This window comes from Sceloporus occidentalis, unplaced genomic scaffold, assembly GCF_023333645.1.
Source record: "Sceloporus occidentalis isolate IW3139 unplaced genomic scaffold, rSceOcc1.0.p SCAF_34, whole genome shotgun sequence".
In the NCBI taxonomy this organism is placed as follows: Eukaryota; Metazoa; Chordata; class Lepidosauria; order Squamata; family Phrynosomatidae; genus Sceloporus; species Sceloporus occidentalis.
This window is the reverse complement of record NW_028317014.1, coordinates 4,439,074-4,464,107: the sequence shown is the minus strand read 5'-3', so window position 1 is coordinate 4,464,107 and position 25,034 is coordinate 4,439,074. Positions and strand designations below refer to the sequence as shown.

The window sequence follows — 25,034 nt, the reverse complement described above, 5'->3', positions numbered from 1 at the left end:
TGTGGGTTTTTTTAGTCTGATTCGTTTGGGGTACCAAGGCACCCCATTTCTAAATTGTCTTGGTGGTGGCAGCGTTATTTTGATATTTGTTATATCATTATAGTTAATTGCGGGTGGTATTAAGGGTGGATATTTGTATTTTTATCACTATTTCCGGTCTAGTGCAGACAGATAGTGAATTTTAACCCTTTTACCACCAGAACCAAGTCACGCGCACGCTTGGAGTAGAGTGCGTTCGTGACAACACCAGTATGTGATCTAAACATTTTGCAGATCAAGACACTGCATTGATCTAGAATGTTTTTGAACGTATCAGTGGGTCTTTCTACATCACATCTGGCACTTGTGTTTTTTATTGTTTGAGTGACAGTCACTAAGAAATTGACATTCTTCTTTAGTGGGGCTATTGGGGACGGTAACCTTTCCATTGAAAAGCCATGTGCCATCCCATTGCTGTACTTAGTTTGTAAGGCAAATGAAATGCAACGAAAACTCTAGCAACAATTTACTTAGACAACCCTCGTGGTGACACTCTGCTCATGGCCACCAACGTGCTCTATTATTATATACTACAATTGGGAAGAGGCAGCTCATACCAAACGCTTTAATGTCAGCAGTACACTTTACTCACATCTTGTGCAGAGTGCCTACAGTGCACCAGCGGAGTTTTTACAAGAAGTACCCTTCGTGTTGGGTTATTTTGTTAAAAATATTGAACTGCTTGCCCTCTGGCTAATGATAAGACTCATATCTACTCTTTAAAACAACAGTACAAGCTTATCTCATTGTTTATGTAAAGCTGGTCTAATGGGGTTAGTAGTGTGGGGAGCGTTAAGAACCAAAACAAGAGGTTGTTTAGAAAGAATAGTTGTGGGAACTGGGAACAGTCTGAATTTTATCCAAGGAGGGTTTGCTTTAATCTAGGGTTAAGCCCCATATCTGCAATTCCACTAGGGTCCATGGCTGCTCACCTGTCTTGGATCGGTTGCATTGACTTCCACTTCCATGGGATGGGCTGCTACCTTTCCTGTTCTGCGGCTGCTCTTTGATGGCCTGTTGAATCATACTGCCAGGAAGGAAGAACCCAAATGTTTCATTGCAACCACCATACTGAATAATATTGATAAAGTAGGGTAGTACAGAAAAGTGTGGTGCAGTCTCCTATATAATGTTGAGTAACAGTCAAGCCAAAAGCAATCTAGTACATTTTGTTCTAAGAAAACCCAACAATGCACATAAATAACTTAAATATATCATCTCGTACATTGAAATCATAGTACAAGTTTGTGATAGGCTTCCAGAGATGTTGACCTCATAATTGTGCTTGATTATTGTTTTCCACTCCCGAGCTTTCAGTGTGAGCTGTACATAGAATTACAGTATAGATTGTATGCAAAAAATGCAAAGCCCTTGGAAAATCCTGAAGCCACATCCAGCACACAAATCTAAACATATACAGTCTAGGTCATAAGCATCAGACGATTTGCAAGCAGTATGCTTCTTTGTAGTGGTTATGGGTGGGTGGCTTTCTAGTAAATGGTATGCAATAATATTGTTGGAAAATGCCAAGTGATTTCTATAATTAGCTTGCTTGGCATTATGTTACAATATAAAAAGGAAAACTGTAATTATGTTTCCTAAACTGTCACTTTTGGTCAGCTTTGTGACTCGTTTTTAGCCACAGCTTACCCAGATGGAGATCTTTGATGGCCTGGAAAATCTGCTTTGTAGAACTTTGAAGTAGTTCTCTCTGGAACCTGCAAGAGTTAAGGGTGACAAAACCAGTTACTATTTACTGGAAAAATGGGGGGGGACTCTAAACATATTTGTATTTCGATCACTAGTTGGATTGGTTTCTGTGGCTACAAAGAGTTAATAACATAAGCCCATTTTTATGGTTCAGAATCATAAAGCTATATCCTTCACACTAGGATATGTAGATCATGTTTACAGAACATCTTTGGCTTCTCTGTTAGTCTTTGCGTATACTGTGTAGAGTTCTGTAATTCTAATAGGGTTTAAAACATAATTTGCAATGGTCGGCTGCATTTTAGAGATACTTAGACACAGTGACAGAGATTTATTCTTTCTGTTTTGTCAGGCTAAGAAAACAGAGTAACTTTTATGAACAAAACTTTGGTAACTTGATATTTTCATTTGTGACTGCACCATATATAAAAAATAAAGGCATAAAAAATGCAAATATATTTTTATTTCATAAGCAAAATAAATTTACTCCCACAGTCCCTCTATGAGAATCTGCAGCATAAATTAAGCTGATGCTTTACATGGAGTGTACAAAGGCTTTTATTCTTTGTTTTTTATTTTCTGTGGTTCTTTTGTGCCACCACTTAACCATCCATCAAAGTACTATCAATTAAATACTTAAAGGTTGTAATGTAAGGACGTTTTATTTTACTGAGAGAGTGGTAGTTAAGCAGAACAGCCTTCCAGCAAAAGTGGTAGATGCTTAGATTTGTTACTGTCCTGGACACACAAAGGGTTTCTTTTAAAACCACTTGTAGAGACTTAAGCCTTTGTTTACTGTTTAAAATGCATTTCATGGATGTGAAAATGAAACCAATGGTGCTTTTATTAATCAATTTTCTAATGACTTTATTTTCAAGGACATAGTATCTCTCTCTGACACAAGATCATAGTATTCACAGAACCATCTGTTATGCTTTAGCAAGGTCAGGTGAGTGAAGCTTAATCTGGACTGGGTATTATTCTATATGAATCTACTTACTGCCTGCCTCATGGATTTCAAGAAGGCTCTAGGCAGGTCAATAGGTACTGTTTGGAAAAAAGAGCCATGATCTCTGACTTTTGGTAAGTAATTTTTAAGTTTGAGAGTTGCCCAAAGATTTCAAACTCTTTCATGATCACTGGCGGAGAGGTTTCTGGCTAGGGCATGAAAAACAGTAAGTCGTTCATGTATGCTGCTACTTTATGCTTTTTCTGCAGAAATCATGATTCTGGTGAATCCTTAACAAAGAGGCCTCAAATTAGAGAGCAAAAATGAGGGTGGTGTGGAGCAGCCTCCCAGCAGAAGTATTTCGAGGTTCACAAAACCCCAGAGATTTTTTTACCTAATTTTTGCACCTCTCTATTATAACTTGGTGTTATGGTTGAGATTTTTGAAGATAGTATTAAAAGTTTTGTTTTAGAGTGATCTAAGCTATGATTTTTTTAGTATAGATATCTCTAGCATTGCAGTTATACGGTATATTGCATTTGCTAGTACTTAATAAGCATAATTGGACTCATAAATACTTCACACGTTGAACCTTAACCACATTTTCTGGGAACATTGCCAAAAATGCCAATCAAAGCTTGTTTTAAGCCTGTTTGACCACAACAAAAGTAACATCTTCTAATGTGTGAGTGGGAGAGTGAGATATGACTCAGCTACAGCGGGCAAACAAATGAACTGAGATTTGTACAGAGGCACGAAATTGGCAAGATTTGTTAAAAATAAAAGTTGTATAAATCTGAACGCAGAAGTCTATAAAATATACTTAGTATAGTGATGTTTCATGTAGGTCGAAAGATAAATAATAACATCTTGTCCCAACCCTCATCATCCCAAAAACAACTTATGTGTTGTTGTTTAATATACAGAAAATGTAGTCTCAGTGGTACTAGTCTGCAAAAAGAGTGGAGGAACAACTAATAAAATGCCTACCTTTGGAGGAGGTTCTTCAGTTTGTAGCGATTCCCAGAATACATCATCTTTTCCAGGAGTTAAAGGAATCATGACCATATCAGACAAGGAGCTGCTATAGTGATTCTCCTTACTGGATCGGAGATTTTCATTCTTTGTTTAAGGAAAAACAAATAAGTGATCATAAATTCATTTAGGATAACAAGCACTGTCTCCAAAGACCTTCTGGACCATTCCAATCAAAGTTAACATCTCCACAGAGAGCTGCAAACAAGCCAGGGTTTCTGAATATCTCTGCTTAAACACTAATACCTCACCTGTATTCAAGCACAAAATATATGCAAATAATGGTCCCTCTTGTCACCTTCAAGGTCTGGAATTCAACACCCCTGCCGTAGCTGGCCACGGCGGAATTAACAAGTAACAAATAATTATATCAGCGTTTGCCTTGTTTAACAAACTCAATGAAATACAGCACTAAAAGAACTTATCACATGACCACTCAAACGATGAAAGTTTCTTTTTAATTGTAAAAAGAAATATTCAAAATTCACGTTCTTATACCGAAAATTAACGTTATGTATGTTTTTTCCTTAAAAAAGGGATGTTTTAGCACTTTAGGAATTTTAAGATAAAATGGTTGTTCAGGTACATGTGAAGTAGGTAGTACCTGGGGCTAGATATATTAGCGTTTCGAGAAATCGAAAGGTTTACAGTGCCAAATGTATAGTATTAATATCAATTTTTATATTTACAATGATCTTTGCTTTAACATCTTTTTCGATAGATTAGACCAAAAGGGATGTATAGTGGTGTTGTATTATATGGAGGCAGGATAAGTTGTGAGATGTCTCCTATTATCATTACTCAATTCATTATTCTGAGATTTACTCGGACCACAACATACATAATTATTTGTATTCTGTAAATTGTTAAAGATAAAAAATAAAGGTGGCAAAGTGATATTTTGTTTGACAGCAGCTCAATTAATTCATTGGCACCCATACGGCTTATTTATGCATCTGTGAAGTAAACCTTGGCTATTACAGAAAAAGAATGGTTTCTAAACTTGATTAGTATTAAATCTACTTTAAAGTCTAAGATGGCTAAGTCCCATTTGGCAGAGACAAAAATAATGCTAACTCAGGACATGTTCCAGCCGTCAGGTTAATGGTAATCAGTACTGAATTAATACAGCCATAACCAAATTAATTACATTTCCTGGTAGTTAAAAACATCTATTGCATCTTGATATATAACCTTACACTTTCACATGAAATCAGATTAATATCATCATATCAATATTAATAACAATAGCAATGTTTATAATGTGCCATCGCCAAACATGCATGTTGTAGTGATGGGAAGTTCGGATCATTAAAGTGAATCAGATCATTTCGATTCGTTCACTGAAATGATCCGATTCATGATCCGAATCTTCGGATCACTCAGTGTGACTCACAGGAGTTACTGTTTTCCAGTCACTCCGTGCAGGCACACTAATGATTGGCCCCGCCCCTTTCATTATGAATCCTCCCCCCTGCCTCCAGTGATGTCAATGAAGGCAGAGAGTCGTTCAAAGATTCGGATCTTACAGGGATCCGAATCTTACAGTGATCCGGATCACTGTAAGATCCGGATCACTGTAAGATCCGGATCACTGTAAGATCCGGATCTTTGAACGACTCTCTGCCTTCATTGGGATTCGAATCAGTCAGATAAGATCACCATACTGTTATAAATAAATACATTAATAATCACTGCCCCCAGGATTTACATTCCCCTTTACCTTCAACTGCACCTTAAGCTAACTTTATTAAATTAATTAAATTAACCCTCACCATTAAATTAACCCTAAACACCCCATCAACCATGTCTGCCCCTAAAATTAACCCTTAACACCCCATCAACCATGACTGCCCCTAAAATTTACCCTTAACACCCCATTAAGCATAACTGCCCCCAAATTAACCCTAAACACCCCATTAAGCATAACTTCCCCCAAATTAACCCTAAACACCTCATTAAGCATAACTGCCCCTAAATTAACACTAAAGACCCCATTAAGCATAACTGCCCCTAAATTAACCCTAAACACCCCATTAAGCATAACTGCCCCCAAATTAACCCTAAACACCTCATTAAGTATAACTGCCCCTAAATTAACACTAAAGACCCCATTAAGCATAACTGCCCCAATTAACCCTAAACACCTCATTAAGCATAACTGCCCCTAAATTAACACTAAAGACCCCATTAAGCATAACTGCCCCTAAATTAACCCTAAACACCCCATTAAGCATAACTTCCCCTAAATTAACACTAAAGACCCCATCAACCATAACAATTTATTAGGTAATTTATCTGGAGTACATGCAATTAATTTAGGGGCAGTTATGGTTAATGGAGTATTTAGGGTTAATTTCAGGGGCCGTTATGGTTAATGGGGTCTTTAGGGTTAATTTCAGGGGCTGTTATGGTTAATGGGATCTTTACGGTTAATTTCAGGGGCAGTTATGGTTGATGGGGTATAAGGGTTAATTTTATGCTGATGACGGAGGGTTAATTTAATTAATTTAATAAAGTTAACTGTAGGTGCAGTTATAGGTAAAGGGGGGCAAACTTAGGGGAATCTAAATCCAGGGGGCAGTGTGAACATTATTAATGTATTTATTTATAAAAGTATGGTCTCAGTAATATTCTCTGTAAGATTCGGATCCTTGTAAGATCCGGATCCCTGTAAGATTCGAATCATTTGAATCATTGAATCATTCGAGTCTTCGGATCATTCGAGTCTTCGGATCATTCGAGTCTTCGGATCATTCGAGTCATTGAACGAGTCTCTGACTCTGAGTCATCGTTCCTCTGTGAATTAATGAGCTGTAACCTGACCCCAGAGTCTGTGTCTGAGTGCTCTGCAGATGACTCACAGCTCTAGGATCAGGTTACAGCTGAATGATTCACAGACTGAACCGCTACAAATGAATCGTTCAGTCTACTGAACCGATTCATCTGGATCACTAAAAAGAACCGGATCAAATGAACGATTCGTTCATGATCCGGACATCACTAGCATGTTGCAGTTCAGGAAAGTTACCTCTGGGAGAGCAGCTCTTGGAAGTGCTGGGGTACATGGGCTAGAACTGCTCCCAGAGCCAAGTCTGCTGTGTGCTGGATGCATCAGACCAGTCCATTTCATGTTACTGGGGTTAACTACTGCATTCTTCTTCTCCTGTATCTGGAAAGCACAGAACATCATAAATGACTGACCTGAGTGCCAGTAGAAGGTGAGAAAAGCAATGAAAGGTCCCTTCCACCCATTTATATATCATTCGAAATGCTTTATTTGATAATACATCTCATATTCCTTTAAAGGAACGAATATTTTATATTATAACACTTCTAATTGTACAAAAATTTATTTAGGTGACGTTTATAAGGTGAATCCAATCAGGAGCAAAAACTAAACTGATGATTACGTTCAAACTAACTTCATATTTAGTGCTTTAAGCCACTTAAGCCAGTTCAGCTCCAAAACTCAGTCCTCGGCTTTTGACATAACAAACTGAGCCATGGAGAGCTTAAGATCATGCTGGCTCTTCGATCTATACCTCAAAGGTATCCCTATTTTCATGGGACAGTCCTGCTTAGCTGCCCCACCATACCGCTTTTGCGGGCAGTGGGGAGATCCTCTGATCTCTGGAGGCATCTCTGGGGGCAATAAAATCTCTGGGGGCAATAAAATCTACGGATGTCTTCATTGTAGCTCCTAAATGATCACCTTGCGATGCTCTAGAGCTGAAAGCCGCATCTTTGGGTATGGTGGGTGGTCCCGCACTCTAGCCACACTCCCTTCCGAGGCTTACCATAACCCCTTCTGCCCCCCAACATGCCCCCTTCCTGTTTCTAGCAACACATTTGTCCTGATTTGGACACCTGAAATGTTGGGGGTAAAATGTTGACTTTTGACTTTGCCAAATACAACCCTTAAATGTTGTGCATATGATTTTATTAATGTTAGCTGTTTGTGCGAAAGAACGTTTGGCAAAGACTTTATTTTCACAACATAAATGAACATTTTTTACTTCAAGAGGCAAAAGGTAACATTTTCTACTGAGCACAAGCTCCCAACTTCTTCACAAGTTTCATTACTGGCAATGATTATGAGTCATCTGGTCTATGCTTATTTTTAATTCACTATAATTATAGCTGTGTGTTAACTGAGGATTTTTATTTTATAATAATTCCAATGTGTAAAAATATATTTGATAAAAATTAACTCACCAAACACCATTTATCACCAAACAGCATAATATGCAAATCCCAAAATAAGGAGAAAAAAATATTACCAATTGAAACAGCAGCACTACAGCAATGGATACACACACCCATCAGCATGCTATGGGACTGAATTTCTCCCAAAATTGGACCATTTTGATAAATTGAGTAAGGGAGGTGATAAAGCTGCAGTACTAATAGAGCCCTTGGAAGACTCTAGCAGGTAGATGCGTCCAGCCCCATGGTACCACACATCAAATTAGAACATTTTTTTAAATTGTTAGAGCAATTAAGGAGATTGAGCCACAGCAGGGCAGGGCACAGGGCAGGCACTGGCGGACAGACACATCCAACCATATGGTACAAGACTGAAACCCCCCCAATATTACAAAAATGCACTACTTCAGAGAAAGGAGGGACATTGAGCAGCAGAGGCAGGGTACAGGGCAGCCACTGCCAGACAGACAGGTAAATGCTGATTGGCAATAGAATAAAAGTAAGAAAAAACTCCACAGGTTATCAATCAAAGCCAAAACTGTCATCAAGAATCACCAACATGGTGTAATGTTGTTGTAATGGCAGCAAAACGTGGTAAACATATTAACAAATTTTACCGAATTTTTAGAGATTTTCCCATTTGTTTTTGTTTGTTTCACTGAGGGCCCTCCTCGTTATCAAAGATTTGCATGAACGCACAAATTTGGCAAATTTTGTTAATTCTTTTGTTTGTACTAATCCTAATGCAGAATCTACTATTTACCAAATGTAACTTATGCCACAAAGTTTCATATTACACACACTAAAAATGTCCAGAAATGTTTTGTTATATATTTAATTGGTAATATTACCTCCGCATTGACGATCACATGCGAATGATCCTTAAGGTGCTTTTGTGCCTCCGCGTTCTTCGTCTTGTGATCATGTTGAAGAATTAATAATTGAGTCTGATCCTTGGGCAGTGTGCGATGATGCTTCTTATGGCTCTGTGTTTCCTCTGCTCTCTAAATATACAAAAAAAATCAATATTCACAACTGTTAAGAGTGATTTAAGCGACAAAATACATAATATTTGCAGATTTTTATACATAAAGATAGGTATATAAACAAATATATTTTTTCTCTTGTGTACTTAATTTGTCATATATGATTTTCATTTTAGTAGAAACATTTCCATTTAGCTCATTATACTGGCTGTTTTTCCTGATGTAAAGACTCAAAGCTTCATCTGTCCTTGGTCCCCTCTTAGATTCAGGATAGCCATACTCTATGCCCATCCTATGCATGTTAAAATGACCTTACTATATTACCCTCAACCATCACAGATGTATTTAGTAGCTAACTTTACTGTCTCTAAAAGCCTAATATAGAGGCATTATGGGCATTAGATAATTTTTCCCCTTTCCTTGTGATTTTTCTTAATGGTGCAGATACTCTTGTACTTGATTTCCTATTGGCAGGAGACCTCCACCAATAGAAACAAAGTATGAACCTTCGCACTATTTGAAATGAGCACAAATTGCACAAAAGTGCCGTTCAAATAACTAAAAACAAAATACCGGTAAGTATTTCTTTCCCTTCACCCATTAATACGCTTCTAATTAAGTTCAGAGTTCAGTGAACAGGAGATAAACATATCTGCTCCCTTACTGTTGCATGTAGTGACACGTCTGTCGCTTTGTTACTTCCATCTGGTTTCTGACTCCAATCTTCCTGCTGAAAAATTGATGCATAGCATGGTTATTTAATTTGCATGTGGATGCCCCCTGTGTGCATTGCTACATCTTTTCATAGTTTGATAAAGGTACAATGCATTCTGCAGCAATCTAGAATTAGGAGACACAACATACAATTATATGGGGGCACATTTAGAAAAAGGCGTTACAGACTTTTTTCTCAAGTGTCCCCAAACAGTTGACGTTTTCAGGTCCTCCTCGGTAGGATAATCAGTGTCTGGCCTTAGCCCTTTTAAAATTAGCCACCTGGATGAGGTGAGGAGAAACAAAATGCATGTTCTTCTGTGAGTAGGTGAGGAGCACAGTAGACCAGCTTTGACAAGACATGATCATACCTGGGAACTTTTCAGGGCTGGCTGCCCAGGGCGCCCTCTCTCCTGCTTTTTATAGATGAATTGGTTGTGGCCACAAGGGTTCAGGGCTAGTCCTTCTAGTTAGACTATCAAGAGGTAGTCATGGCCAACTAACTGCCTTTCCCACGTCCAGAGACTGAAGATACTAGCCTTGGAACTTGGAGAAGCAGCAATTTACCCGGTAATATTTCACACACTGTGAAGGGACAAACTATAATGCACTTCAAACTTAATTGATGTGTGTTTTATTTATGACGTGTGTTTGTATGATAACTCCAGTTGTGTTATTAGTACAAACCATTCAACTCTATAAACTGGCTTATATAAACTTTGTCACTTCTACCAAAATAAGGTTTGCAGAATCCTGGTTTCACAAGTGAAAACGAGAGCAAAAATAGATATGTGTATTGATTTTGTCGTTTCTTAAACAGCAGACAAATGATAGCTCTTCTAGGAAAAACTGATTTAACAGGAAATTCACTGTGGTCATAAAGAAGTGAATCTGGTAAGTAATGTATTCTGAATTTGTAATATACTGTTGATATGGACTTTTGTGTAATTTAAAGAACATATTAAGGAATCGTATTTACTTAATTAACCTGGGTGGTGGTGGGTGCTCCTGAAGGTATATGTTATCCACAGAAAAATATTTTATATATATATTATGGTCTCAGAGGACCATTGGCAAGCCGTTACCTTCTAGTACTGTGGTTGAGCATTTTTCTTAAAGACTCGTTAAATATAAAAAACAAACAAACATTATAGGAAAGGATTACTAACACTTTCAGTGTATTACTAGTAACAAAAATGTAAAAAAAAAATCACAAATATTGTTTGATAATTTTGGATGTACCCCAAAACACTGCTCAGTACAAGCACAAATATGTGTTTTTAAAGGGCGAAGAATGTTTTGTTTGTTCTTTTTTTTTTTTAAAAAAAGAACAGGCCTCTTTACTGCATTCGGCAAACAAAACAATATAGCAATATAAGGTAACAAGAAAATAAATGGGTTAATTTAGACTAAAGACACTAAGCGAAAAATAATATTATTTTGCAAAATGTATAATCACTGGTCTGAAAACAGGAATGATGTGCTTAGAAAAACTTTAATAAGGGCCTCTGAGCAAACAGTAATTAGGCTGTTAAAGGAATTTAACTAAAATCTAATATAAAATTACTGTAATTATGAAAGTGCTTGATTTGTTTTATTATATGAATTAATCCTTTTCCTGGCTGAGAGGCCATTCCTATGTTAAAGCACATCACTGACAAAGCAATCCTAGTTTAGAAGTTTGTTCACTAAGAACTTGGTAGCTACTACTCTATACATTTCAACATTTAAAACATTTTTTGAGGTTGTGTTAGATGTGCAACTAGTGGTCGGGCATTTTGATGTCACTTGTTGATCTATTTATGTACTTGAGTAAGAATGAATAACAATGCATTTACATAAACCAATTTTCTGCTTTTTATATGCCTATTATTGTGACTTTTAGAGATGCAGAACACTGTGATACACTCATAACCAGCAAATATTCAGCTCCTAGAAAAGAGGGACATCAGTGGAGGAAAGAAGGATAGTGGGATTTGGGATCTGGGTTAGTAGCCAGATCTACATGATGCAGAATTTATCTGGGGAAATTTTAAGAGCCCCACTAAGTGGAACTAGACCTAAAAAGTAAGTAAAAAGATTCTGTTTGTACAGTAAAATGGACCTGTTTCCTTTCACTCTTATCACGTCCGTCGGTAAGAGCACATCTTGTTTGTTCAACGTGTCTCCTGCTTTCCTTCCCTTTTGACTCTTGTTTTTGACTTTCTTCCTGGTCCGTCCATCTTGTATCAAATCCTTGTCGTTTTCTCAGTTCCAGCTCTCTTTTCTGGTGCTATGGGTTCAACAGAACAGCCGTGTTAGTGACCAACACAACATTTCTTCACTACTAATCCGTAAATGTATCTTAGACTATGTAGCTAACTAGGCCTATCAAATAACACTACTGTGTTGTACAGTGCTGTAGAATATGCTGGCTCTATATAAATCAATAAATAATTATAACAATTTGATTGACTATGATAACTTCCATTCCCATTACGATTGACCTCACATAGGACATGCTATTTAATAGAGAATCGTCTTTAAAATAAAGTTTAATGTCACCTGAATGTATTATTCATAATAAGTAGAAATTCTTACATTCCCATTTCCTTAAGGCTTTTTTTTAACAAAAAAAAAGATTGTGCACATGTTTCTTTTTGCACATGGCTAATTCTGTGGTTCCAAAGACCCATATTGGAGTAATTTTGGCATAACTTGAATTGTAAAGGCCCAGCTTGTTGTTGTACTAGTGTTTCGTCTGTTATAAATCAGATGATGATGCTTTCAATACAAAGGAAAAGGCTCTCAATTCCTACATCCTCCAGCTTTTTCCTCTGCTCCTTCTGCTGCTCGATCCGCTTCTGGCGCTCTGCCAGGAGCTGCTTTTTGTATCTTTCCTGGTCCTTTAGCTGCTGTTGTAATTGTTGCTGTCTCTGAGGATCTGATCTGTTCTTGTTTTCCTGCTGCAGTCGCAAGAACTCGCGACGGAGAGTCGATTCGCCAGGAAGATTAACAATGGAGCTAAAAACAAAAAAATGAAGGTTTTTTTTAAATCTTATCTTAACTATTCTTTAAAGGCTATACAATCCCCAAAATGCCGAGAGATGTGCAAACTTTGCAAAACACAAAGAGAAAATCTTAAGTGTCAAAGTGGTAGAAAGTATATGCCACCGTTCAGTTGCAAAGTCAATTATTGCAATGATTTAGAGAGTTTAATATGTCTAAAATGAATTTATATGGAGACATTTCACTGCATTAATGAGGAAATGTAAGTGGATCCAATGTTATCGTACATTAGTGTTAACTAAGCTATTATTTGCTATTGTAGTAGAGATATGCATTACAATATTTGAATTGAATTTCTCTCTAACTAATGCCTAATAAATTAAGAAGAATCAGCATTTAGATTATTCAGTTATTCTGAAAGCATTGCTTTAGTGGAATATACTATATACTATATACTACAGTTTTGGAGTTCTATAGCTGCTGTTCCACCTATTCTGCTGAATTTCACAGTTGCTAAATGCTTAATCTCTTCCCAGACATAATTCTCCAACCACACAAAACTTTGTCTTGTTCATTATTTTTGTTGAACAGTTAACTGTCAGGAAATAAAATCAGATGCTGATTGGTTTCGACTACATAATGTTTTTATTTGATTAAACCTTTAGGGGACAGACAAAAATGCCAAATCTTCCAATCATTTCTTACCAGAAAGTGCAGTTAATTATTTTTGAAATAGGACAGCACCTTTAAAATAACTTTGGCCTCTTTTGAAGAAGACTGTTTTACACATCTCTCAACATTTTGGGTGTCCAAATCAGATTGCCTGTGTTGGATGGTTTGGCAAGAGGGAGGGGTGGGGCATGGTCTTGAGAGAGACCAAGACTGAGGAGGGAGTGTGGTTGGGATAGGACCACCTGCCCACCACACCTAAAGAGCCACCCCACAGCGCCCAGCTTCATTGTGGAGGCCTATGCTGCATCAGTAGAGCTCCCCATTGGTTTTTATAGCTTCCTGGGCAGATCAGAGGATCTCCCCGATTGGTCCTTGACTAGGCCTACGTAGAGCGGCAGGTTTAGGTAGTGTAAAAGAGTGCAAAGACGTGTTAGGTATATATTTGTTTTTCAAGTGTATCATGTTTGTGAATGTACAATTTGTGAAGGAAAATATAAAGAGAAATTTGTATTTTGCTCATTGTCCATTAGTGTTCAGTAGGATATTTCCAATCAACTTTAACAGCCAGTTTACAGCTCTTACATTGGCTTTGACATTTATCTCCTGTGCCAAAGCAGCTGTACCTGGCAGGTTAAACAACTTTCCAGGACTTTTACCCGAAATAACCTGTGTTACCTTCAATGGTGTTTCTTTGTCTTCTTTAGCCATTGCAGTTTACATTGATAATTATGACTGGTGCATAGAAAAAGAGCTACCAAATGCTTTATCTATGAAAAATACAGATAAAGATAAGGACCCACTTAACTTACTGATGATTACAATTACTTGTATCTGAAACCTTTCAGAAGGTTAATTATATAAATAAATTAACACAATCTAAGGTAAAAGAAAGATGTCCATTTACATGCTATAGGTCCAGGAACTAGCCATATAGACTCCTAGGGAGGCAAGACTATATAAGAATTATATAAAGTCAGAGCATCTGCATACAAATAAATACCTTGGTTCTCCCTCATCTTCATTCATTTCATCATCCTCTTCTTCACTTCCACTATATTCATATCCAGTTTCATCTAAGAAATAAAAAATAAGTTCTATGAAAATAAATTGATACATTATATAGAAAAAGAAATACATCTGTCAACCATAGAACTTCCCCACAGCTAAAAGTTAATTGTATTTTTTATTTTTAAATTTTAGAAGAAAGCATTATAGGAGGAACTATAATTATGAATAATAAACTCATAAGAAAACTCAAGGGTTTGGCAAATGTGTTTCTAATTCAAAGAATGGCACTTAAGCTTTTTTTTACTCATACTTTTCTTTCCAGGCTTTTTCTAAGTGGCTCAGTTAATTACTTTTAAAGTGTCTGTACTGGCTGAGGTTGGCCAGGAATGATCTCTCATTTTATTTTCTGGAGAGCTAGTTATCTATTGCACATACACCATTACATTAAAACAGTTGATGGTTGTAATATGCTGAATCAGTGTGGTGACTCATAAGCAGGGGGCGTAACTAGAAACCACCAGGCCCTGGTGTGAAAAATTGCCCCGGGCCCCCAAACTTCAACAGCTGGTCTGTGCCATCATTGCCCACACACAACTGGTCTGTGCCTTCTTTGCCCCTTGCCCCCCTTCCAACATACAACATATGTAAACACACTTACATAAATTACACTCACTCCATCTCACCCCACTTACACATCCATGCTCAAAAACACAAGCACACATCCATGCTCAAACACACACACACAAGTCCACATCCATGTTCACACACACAAGTCCACATCCATGATCACACACACACACATATCCATGATCACACACACGTACACATCCATGATCACATACACATCCATGATAACAAACATAGTACACATCCATGATCACACACACATGTACATTACCATGATCACACATACACATCCATGATCACAAACACACAAGTACACATCCATGATCACACACACGTACACATCCATGATCACACACACACAAGTACACATCCATGATAACACACACACACACAAGTACACATGCATGCTCAAACACATACACACAAGTACACATCCATGATCAAACACACACAATTGCACATCCATGCTCACACACACAAGTACACATCCATGATCAAACACACACAAGTGCACATGCATATATACACATATATCCCACGGCCCACCCCTACTTTTTGCTTCGTATTTGTCCGCTTTGTGGGAGGTATGACATTACTTTTTTGGCTTCGTACATATTGCTCAATACCATGCACAAGTCTAGTTTAAACTGTTATTACAATCTCTGCTTGCACAATTTATTTTTATATTATTTGAAATATTTTTTTTGATTTTCTTCTCAGACCAGCCCTGTTAGAAGAACCTGGACCAGTCTGGGGGGCAATGTCAGGATTTTTGGTAGAGGGGCTATCACCCTAGGCCTAGTCTAGTCAGTCCAATATATATGCCACTAGACATGTACATCAATACCTTAATGATATGTGTGAAAGGTTGAAATTAATTACTAAACAATATTTAAATACCAGAACATCTTACTCTTTCTTCAATGTGTATATATGAGCCACACACAAAGGTTCAGTTAAGAGATCCACTTTAACAGAAGAAGGAAAAACTACCTTCACTCAAATCCCCAATAAATGGACGCACCACACTTTCACCAATTTTCACATCTGGGGGTATGCGTTGACCGAGTAAACATTCTTTTTTACCTTTCTCTCCTTTCTTTTTTCTGGTCCTATCCAGATGGTCTTTGAGCATAATACGTATCTGCCGCTCGTTTTGAATATCTCGAACAAATGAATGCTTAAGAAGTGTTTCTGTAGAAGGACGATGTGTGTAATTTTTAACAAGGCAGCTATCCACAAAGTTCAGACATTTCTTTGACCTGAAGGAAAGAGGAGAAAACAACATATGTAGAGAAGACATTAGCGCAATAAAATCTGACAGTTGATACTGTGTTGCTTTGAGATAAACAGGTGCGGCCTTATCTTATATTTACTTTATCTTCGGAGAGATAATGTGGTTCCTTAGAGCTTAGGAAGTACCACACAGGGAGGTTAGTATTAACAGGCTTACTGACATTAGGAATGTACAGTTTTGGTGCAATCAGCAGGATCATTCCATTTCTCTGGAGACCGCTCTGTATTTTGGAACTTTGCCCCAGAATTTACCTTCATAAATTTGGCTCTATGCCCGCTCATTATATTTGAATGTTTCAAATAATTTTGCACTAAAATGATCGGAAATCATGTTAAGAGTGTAGCAAGAAAAAGCAATACCACTTGTTTGGTATACTTACCACTTCCTTGATTTTAATTTTGGTGGGGGGTTTCGTGGAATAAGGAAAAGTGCTCTCATAGGGTGCATGTCACACAGAGCTGGAAATGCAAAAATGACACAAATACAACATGATTTATCTATTTAGACCCTTCCTGGCTTAAAGGTTAACTACAAATTATACCAGCAGAAAATGGAATTTTAGCTAATTATATACAGTACATACTGCATATATTTATGTTTTGCAAAAACAAATGCTCATGAACAATTGCTCAGAAATAAATCTAAATGGCTTAAATATACATCTTTCCAAATCGCTTTTACGTTAGGGTAACTAGGACTGTTTTAACTATACAAAAGCATTTGGGGAAACATGCAATTATTTGAATGTCCCATGCACTAAAATTATTATAAGCATTTCTAGTTAAATGAGCCGTCTCTCCATCCTACTTTACAAGTTATTTCATTATTGTTACTCAACTTTAAAGATCCCCCTGAAATACTAAATCCTTTCAGTAAGAAAAATGAAGCCGCATCTATTAAAAAAGAGAAATGGGGAACCCCCCTTGCAAAACTCAATATAGGGGCTTATTCACCTAAGTGAGAGTTAGCGAAAGAGTTTGAAAGGGAGTTCAACTTCACTATGCATCACTAAGGACTGGCCCTGACATGTGCCTCCTACAAAAAAAGACTGACAATGCCTACCCCTATCTGTTAACTTTCCAAAAAAACTATGGATTATACAGGGCCAACCCAGCAATGCTTGTAAGAGCATCTCACTGGGGTTGATCGCTCATAATACATATTATAGTCGGTACGTTGAAGCTGCAGGTCTATTAAAAACTCACCTACAGGCTCCAGCTATGGTGAATAAAGCCATATGCGTAAAATTGTCCCGGTCGGATGGTCTTACAATGATTTAAAGTAGGTGGTCGATGAGTATGCATAACTCTACAAATACCATACTTATACGTAAGACTGCAGCTTCTGTATATTAATCATTTGATTTCACATAAAACACGTGTTTACCTCAAGCGCAAGCCAAATTCGAAGACATTTACATTACATTTACTGTCAATACTGTTAAAATGATTGTTTCATATAAAGGCATACAGCTGCTAACAGATCAATTTTTATTGTCTATATTTGACACTAGAAAAGCCACTCACATCACTGCACTTAAAACCTGTCTCCGCCATGACTATTCCACACAAATAAACCTTGCTATAACCAATTACAGGATCACAATTTATGTCGCTGTATACTTCGATGTCTACAAATCGCCTCTTTTAATAGAAGAGGCTTTGGTGGTTTTAAAGTTCTTCTGTAGAGCATAAGAAGATTTTTCGTATTGGTGCAATGAAATCCGTCACAATTTGAGGAGTTAGCTGAGAAATGGGTATCCCAAAAGGACATTTTTAGAAATGTCACAATTCTGTTCAAATGGAAAATGTTTGGATTAAATGTTGTGACATTTAAGAATTATCTCTAAGGACAGTTCTAAGGAGAGCGTGGAAGATTGTACCTTTTTGTAATTTAAATGTTAAACCATTACTAAATGCGGTGTGGCCTTTGGTGTTTATACCATAACTCCAGAAGAAAAAAAACACATTTTATTATACTAAATAATCAAGTTACATTTCTATAAATTATTTCATTTTGAATGTATTTCATTGGTTTATTCGGATCAATGAAAATGGAGAATACTAATAGAAATTCAGGTAATGAATAATATGTTATGGCAAAGCATGTGTTATTAATTGTTCATATTTACTAAGGGGTTGTACTGTCGGAGGAGAGATGAGAGGGGTTCTGACAGAAACATTTAAGTACATGAAAGAATTTGTCAGGAGGGGAGTATATATCAAAAGAGGAGAAATGTTATAACGTTACAATACCCACTTAGCAGACATGGTAGACATTAATACAGTGAGGGAATGTAAACATGCATGGGGTAGACATATGGCTATCCTGAATATAAGACAAGGCCAAAGGCCAATTAGGGTTTGAGTCAGGAATAATGGAAGTAGTTGGGCCAACTAATTATTATCTGCCATTAAATTATATGTTTCTATAAAAGTTAAATGTGCGTGGATTGGTTGTTTTGTCTGAGCAGGCAAGCCTTAACATGCACGAATTCAGCAAAAGGTATTGTTTAAATCTTTGCCTTGGGCTTCCTTACTATGCTGCCTGTAAAATAGTTTATTGTGGACTGGGATGGGGTAATCAGCATTAAGAGGTGTTGGGTTTTGGAGTTGAAGGGTACCTTGTGAGAGCGCTACAAGATGGGGAGTAGAGTATTGCGTGTAAGGGATCAGGAGTTGAAGTGTAGCTGAAGTGATTTGATGTTTGAAGAGACAAGTTCTTGCCTACTTCAAAACATGACTTAATGTGTCCCCTGCACTGTGTACTATCTATTTAATCTTTAATTCAAGTATCCTTAGGTCATATTGAATATTTGTGATAGAATATATAATATATTGTAATAAAAACAGTGCATTCCTCGTCACACATCCTGTTTGATATACATCATACGATAAGCTTCAGCCATAAATGTGGTTGAAAGATTAGAAGCACAGAAACCAACTATTTTGTACTTACGGGGTGCGCCCTCGGCCATTTCTATCGCTGTTATTCCTAAGGACCAGAGATCACTCTGGTGGGAGAGAGTAAAGAGTCAGTATCAACATTTCTATTTCATTCCTCTACAATGACTTAGGACTTTTCCACACAAATTCAGAGAGAAATCAATATATATTAAGTACGAAGAGAGCAAGATTAGGTGTGTGTAAGCGCACTCCTATGAACACAGTTGATCATGGTATGGTGCAGCAAAAGAAAACAATTTCACAAGACTCACTGCTTGTTATGTGAGTGATATACGGTATAATACGCTTCCAAATATATCTTCAAAATGTGAAATCAACATAGAATAAAATTATATTTATTCCACTTTTTCACTTTCATTTACACTATCAGTGAACTGAATATTTTCTATTTTACTTTCAGTAAGTAGAAGTACATAGAACCGATAACATGCTCCTACACACTTCTACTGCAATGTCACAAGAAACACTATTTAAAAGATTCCTTAACTCCTGTGCTGGACCCATATACTTCATCAAATGTAACATTGCAAAGTCCAGTCTGTGAAAAATAGTTTCAATATCTAAATTCAAGGCCCTTAATGGCTGTAGATGTTTACTGTGAATGAAAGCCTACAATGAACATGTTTTAACCGTTATTTTTGTGGCAACTCTACTCTACCAGAGACCCTCGCTGGCCCATGCCTAAGTAGAATTATTTCCTCTCCAACATCATGCTTTTGTCAAGGCTGAGTGGGGTTCGGAGCGCAGCGCAGAGAGACACCGGGTGCAAGGGAGTGAAGTAAGGGCAATCCAACACACAAAGTCCAGTATCTTAGCCAAGGGTCAAAAGACCGTGTAATCAAATAGAAGGTGCGCAGTACAACAAGGGTAATCCAAAGACAAAGTCCATAAATCCAGCCGAGGGTCAAAGTCCGTAAATCGATCAGAAGGTTCGCAGTACAAGGGGTAATCCAAAAACAAAGTCCAGGAATCAAGCCGAGGGTCAAAAGTCCATATAATCCAAATAGAGAAATAACAGCTACAGGGTATAGGAATCCGGTAGGGAACTTGAACAACCAAGTAATGAAGTTACAGGGTTGCAGGTTTAAATAGCCCGCCTAATTGATACTCCTCCTCTCTCTGTGGCTGTCAATTAGTCCCTAACCCCTCCCCTGGCTGTCAGTGAGGTTTGGGACCGCAGGACACGCCCCCCTGGCTGCCAGTGGTGGTTTGGGACCGCAGGACACGCCCCCCCTGGCTGCTAGCAGCGGTCTGGGACCGCAGGACACGCCCCCCCGCCATACTGCTATTCCCTGCGTCTGCCGCGTGCGGCTGCCGCCGCAACGGAGACCGGGGACGCGGCCTGCGGCACGGAGATGCCGTGCCGTGAGGCCGAGGACGTGGTTGCTCGGCGGGGACGCCGCCGGGTAAGGACCTCCGCCGCCGACGGGTTGGGACCCGACCGGAACGTGGCCAAGGACGCGGGCGCCCGGCGGTGTCGCCGCCGGGTGAGGACCCCCGCCGATTACCGGTAGGGTCCTGACAGCTTTGCTCTGCGTAGAACTAGCATTATCAGCTATTTCAGCTATTAAATTAGCAAATTACACTGCGATTTTAGTGTGTATTGTCAGCTGGACTGCCATTCCCAAAAGGGATATAGAAAGCGTTTCCACAATAATGCTTCACCGTATCAGGAAGTGAGCCTCGCATAGCCAGCATGCTTCCTTTAGGAAGGTCTGGTGAGTTTTGTGCTTTATCAGTATAGGACATGACTAACGACGCTGAGAATTTCTTTTCACATTAACTGTGAGCGTTTCCTTTTGTGTAATAACAAAAAAAAAAATCAGCTTTTTGTTGAAACTCACTCTGTAGTCATATGTTGAGTCTGGATTCTCGTCACATGCTATGACCTCAGGTGCCATCCAGTAAGGGGTGCCAATGAAAGTGTTTCTCCTCCCTATGGTTCTATCCAGCTGGGCACTCACACCAAAGTCAACTGAAAAACAAAACTCGAGTGAAACTCAGCCAATTCTTCTATTTACACTACAAAGTAAGCGACATATACCCCTGAAAACTAAGGCCGACACTATAGCCTGGCAGGATTTCGATGTCCCTTCACTGGGAGTAGAATTATAAAAGCATGCTAAATTGTATAATAAATCAAATGAACATTTGGCAAAATCCTTTTTTTTTGGCACAAACAAAAGCCTTTTTATTCATGCACATTCGAGTTCAATTCATAGAACAACTTTTTATTTTGAGTGATAGATAGCAGCATATGGCTCATTCAGACTAATGGCTGTGTGGGGGTAACTAATTTTAAAATAGCATCTTTCTAGAGAAGAAAATAAAAAGAATGTCACATTTCCTCAACCAACCATCAATTATGTATTTATACAAATCTATCAAGCGGCTCTTGGATTGCTGAGGTTTACCTGTAACTGCTCTCCTAGCAGAAGGACACGCTTCAATAATTACTCGAGAATCTGCTATTTAAAGAATAAACACGTAGGAACGATAGCTTTGTATAATATTCCCTACAGGTTTTAGTGAGCTATACTATACTTAAAAGTCTATATGTTAATTTGCACCCTGTTCAATCATGTCTGGATGTATACATTATACCTAGTTCTTAAGTGTAAACGGTAATCGTGTATCATTTGATTCTGGATGCTCGTTTATCTGCACATATACCTATTTCCAGATTTTATTTGCAATTTTTCAAATAGTCTACTTTTTAAGTAGATCTCCTTCATATGTTCATAATTCAGTGCAATTTTTAAAATCTTCAAATAAAGTCTTGTTCCCACTCCGTTTTATTCAGTTACATAAAATATTTTTTCTTCAAATTAGATGACTGATGAATAAAAAGACAATATAAAAAAACATCCTGGGTGTTAACGGCACTTGGTTTAATTTTATCACTTGGGTGTGTCGAATAGAAACCATCCTGCATCCTGTTTCTTTGAAATGCTAAACCATACAACCGTTTCTACCCCTAAATCATCACATATCAGGTTTAGAGACCGAGCAAATGAGAAGTAACATATGGTGAAATCCATCTATATGATGAGTTAGATCTATTTTGTACTGATCATATTAGTAATACTAACAAGAGAACTGTTATTAATGATAAAAACAGCAAAACAATAATTGAATTTATTACTTTCAAGCATGTAAACCTTGGTCTTTTACTTAAATATTCTAAATTTTTGTGTGTGTCATAGTTACATATTTTGGACTTGTGTATCCCATAGAACACAGGCCATAAGATTTCAAGGTATTCTAAAACAGGAGGGGACTGTCGACAAGGAGAATCAGAGACTAGGGAATAAATATCTTTAGGTTTACTTATTTGTTGTCACGGTAAAGTTGTTGAACTTATCCGCAGCTGCAAACACCATTGGGAAACGCTGCCCAATGATAAGCAGGTACTTGGGACTGTATGCAAACTCCGACAGATGTAGTAATACAAACAGTCAAAACTATCTGAAATTATACTAAAAGTAACAAAGAACTGCCCAGGACCAAATTGCTACTGTTTTTTATTTTCTCCTGTACAGTGCTGTATTTTTGATATTCAGATTCGCCAATAAAGGAAAACAAAAGAGATAGTCTGCCCTAAAAGTCCTCTGTTGTTACATCATCAATCTAAAAACACATTTCTACGATAAATATTATTTGTATTGTTTCAATGACAAGGACTATTTCTTATTATGTATTGGTATCTCTGTAATTATATCACTAATGCATGGGGGTTGTGCTTACTATTTCTATTTAACAGGTCTTCTCTTCTGTTCTTTGAATAGATTCTCTAAGCATGGTCAGAATGGTCATAGCGATAAATACCATTTCCGACTCTAAATATAGGAAGGATTGCTGTACTTTGGGACTATATTAACCTTTTTTTATGTCCAGACATGACTGAGATGTCTTTCTATTTACATTTCAACACACAGCAATAGAGTGAAATAAAAAAAAACTAAAAACACAATGGTATTCATAAAAACACACAGCTGTTTAAGGAACTCGGCGGTAGGTTGTTCCAAATATCCTGGAGAATTAACCAAAGTTGTTCTGTGGATTTAGGCAGCCCCAGTTGCTTCTCTCTCTACATGTAAACCCAGACAGACTTGATGATGCTGTGATCAGTGCTTTGTAGGGGTCATACTATCACTTCCATAACTCCTTGTTCTTCTTTACGCTGAAGATAGCTTGTCTTAGCTTCATGGTAGTCTTGTGCCTATTCTATACCTGTATTGCCCTTTACCACTTCACTTGAAACGCTGCTCCACTTATCTCCCACCCCCTTTAGTGAAATGAAACTTTACACAACATCTAAGCCTCTGACCCCCTAGTTTTAGACAGTGACCTCTTACCCTAACATTTCCTCTCATTTGAATAAGCATCCCTGTTGTGTGTTGGTGAATGCCTTTTATGTATTGATATGTAGCTAGTTTGATTACAGAGTGGTGTTCTCACTAATTGTAAATAACATTTCCTAGGCCCTTTCTACATTTAATCTCAAAATGCCCTTAAACCAGTACTATTTATAGGACGCGGCCATTGATCTATTTTATGTACTTTTTGAATAATAACTCCTCTACCTGGTTACCCTTCTATTTCAACCTCTTTTCCTAACTGCACACCGTCTTAAAGAAGATCAGTAAGAAACCCAGTGAGTTCTTGTAATCTTGTAAAACATGTCCTCTAACAGTTAAATGTTCAGTTTCACATTGGAACTGTCAATGCATGCCTTGTGTTGGATAAAAAGGAACTTACCTAGTTTCACCTCAGCATTTTCAGTAAGCAGAACATTTTGCCCTTTAATATCCCGATGAATTACATGGTGCGCATGGAGGTGAGCCAAACCCTACAAAAACAACTCAATTTAACCTTTCCTCTGCAAAAAAAAGGAGAAATGGCTAACGGCAAAGTAATGTGAAACTGCGGTATTATGGGAGGTGGTTAGAGAAGTGGCCAAGTAAGAGACAAGACTAATACATGCTATGGCCATATCATACAACATACTCGTTAAGAGAACATAATTACATGCTAATATGCCAAGCTCAAACAGTTACTGATGAATCAACAATCGGTTGATGTGCTGTTTATATTGGTTAAAATCTAATTGACATGTCATCAACCAAGGAGGTTACCAAATGACATGTTTTGTTTTTTGGTGCATAATAATGTGGTCAAATTGTTATTTGTTTATTAGAATCTATTATGTTTATGCACAAATGGGGTCTTCATGAGAAAGGGCCCCCCTGGAAAATAAGGAAAGGGGGAATATGACTGCTGGCCCAGGTCAGGTCACTGGGAGGTCAGGTTTAACTTTTGCCTCATTGGTTAGTGGGCGCAACATTGTTGCATGCTAGGGTGTAAAAGTGCAGGACAGCTGCAATCCTACCTCTTTTCCTGCCTGGAGCTTAAGGTCAGGCATTGTCCCACCCTCCCTCCCTATTTTGCTGTACTGTACTTTTCATTGTGCATGTGTTGGTTTCTGTTTTCTTTGTGGTTTTCTTTTAGTCACAGCGCGGAAGATTCCCCCCCTTTTTGGATGGAAGTGGTGACATCTGGAAGCGGCGCCCGAATGGGCTTGGGGAGGCGGGTCCAGCGGGTGGCTGATGGCACCCACTGGGCCAGAACTCTTGGTATCCCGTGGTTTGTAACCGCCTGCTAGGCTTAGGCTTAGCAGCTGGCGGGTTGTTAATGGTTATGTCAATGTTGTGTTTTACGGGAATCTGTTAATAAAGCTGTGGCCAATGCCCTTACCCACACCAGTGAGTTATGTCTTTATTTACGGTGGGTGGGTGAAGGTGTTGGATTGGGTTGTTAAAAGCGACTGGGCC

At 38.0% G+C, this 25,034-nt stretch overlaps 1 protein-coding gene across 1 annotated transcript in view; it reads right to left on the bottom strand.

The window, feature by feature from the left end:
- Positions 1-25,034, bottom strand: part of LOC149298168 (mitogen-activated protein kinase kinase kinase kinase 4-like) — a 79,234-nt gene that overhangs the window by 30,971 nt on the left and 23,229 nt on the right. Inside the window, exons 6-19 of the mRNA XM_089487645.1 lie at positions 23,962-24,052; positions 21,045-21,175; positions 19,193-19,247; positions 16,614-16,692; positions 16,024-16,199; positions 14,303-14,375; positions 12,441-12,645; positions 11,747-11,914; positions 11,487-11,496; positions 8,794-8,939; positions 6,765-6,905; positions 3,689-3,820; positions 1,690-1,757; positions 972-1,066 (exon numbers count right to left, since the gene is read on the bottom strand). Of these exons, the coding sequence (XP_089343771.1) occupies positions 972-1,066; positions 1,690-1,757; positions 3,689-3,820; positions 6,765-6,905; positions 8,794-8,939; positions 11,487-11,496; positions 11,747-11,914; positions 12,441-12,645; positions 14,303-14,375; positions 16,024-16,199; positions 16,614-16,692; positions 19,193-19,247; positions 21,045-21,175; positions 23,962-24,052 (1,570 nt within the window). The remainder of the gene's footprint in view (positions 1-971; positions 1,067-1,689; positions 1,758-3,688; positions 3,821-6,764; positions 6,906-8,793; positions 8,940-11,486; positions 11,497-11,746; positions 11,915-12,440; positions 12,646-14,302; positions 14,376-16,023; positions 16,200-16,613; positions 16,693-19,192; positions 19,248-21,044; positions 21,176-23,961; positions 24,053-25,034) is intronic.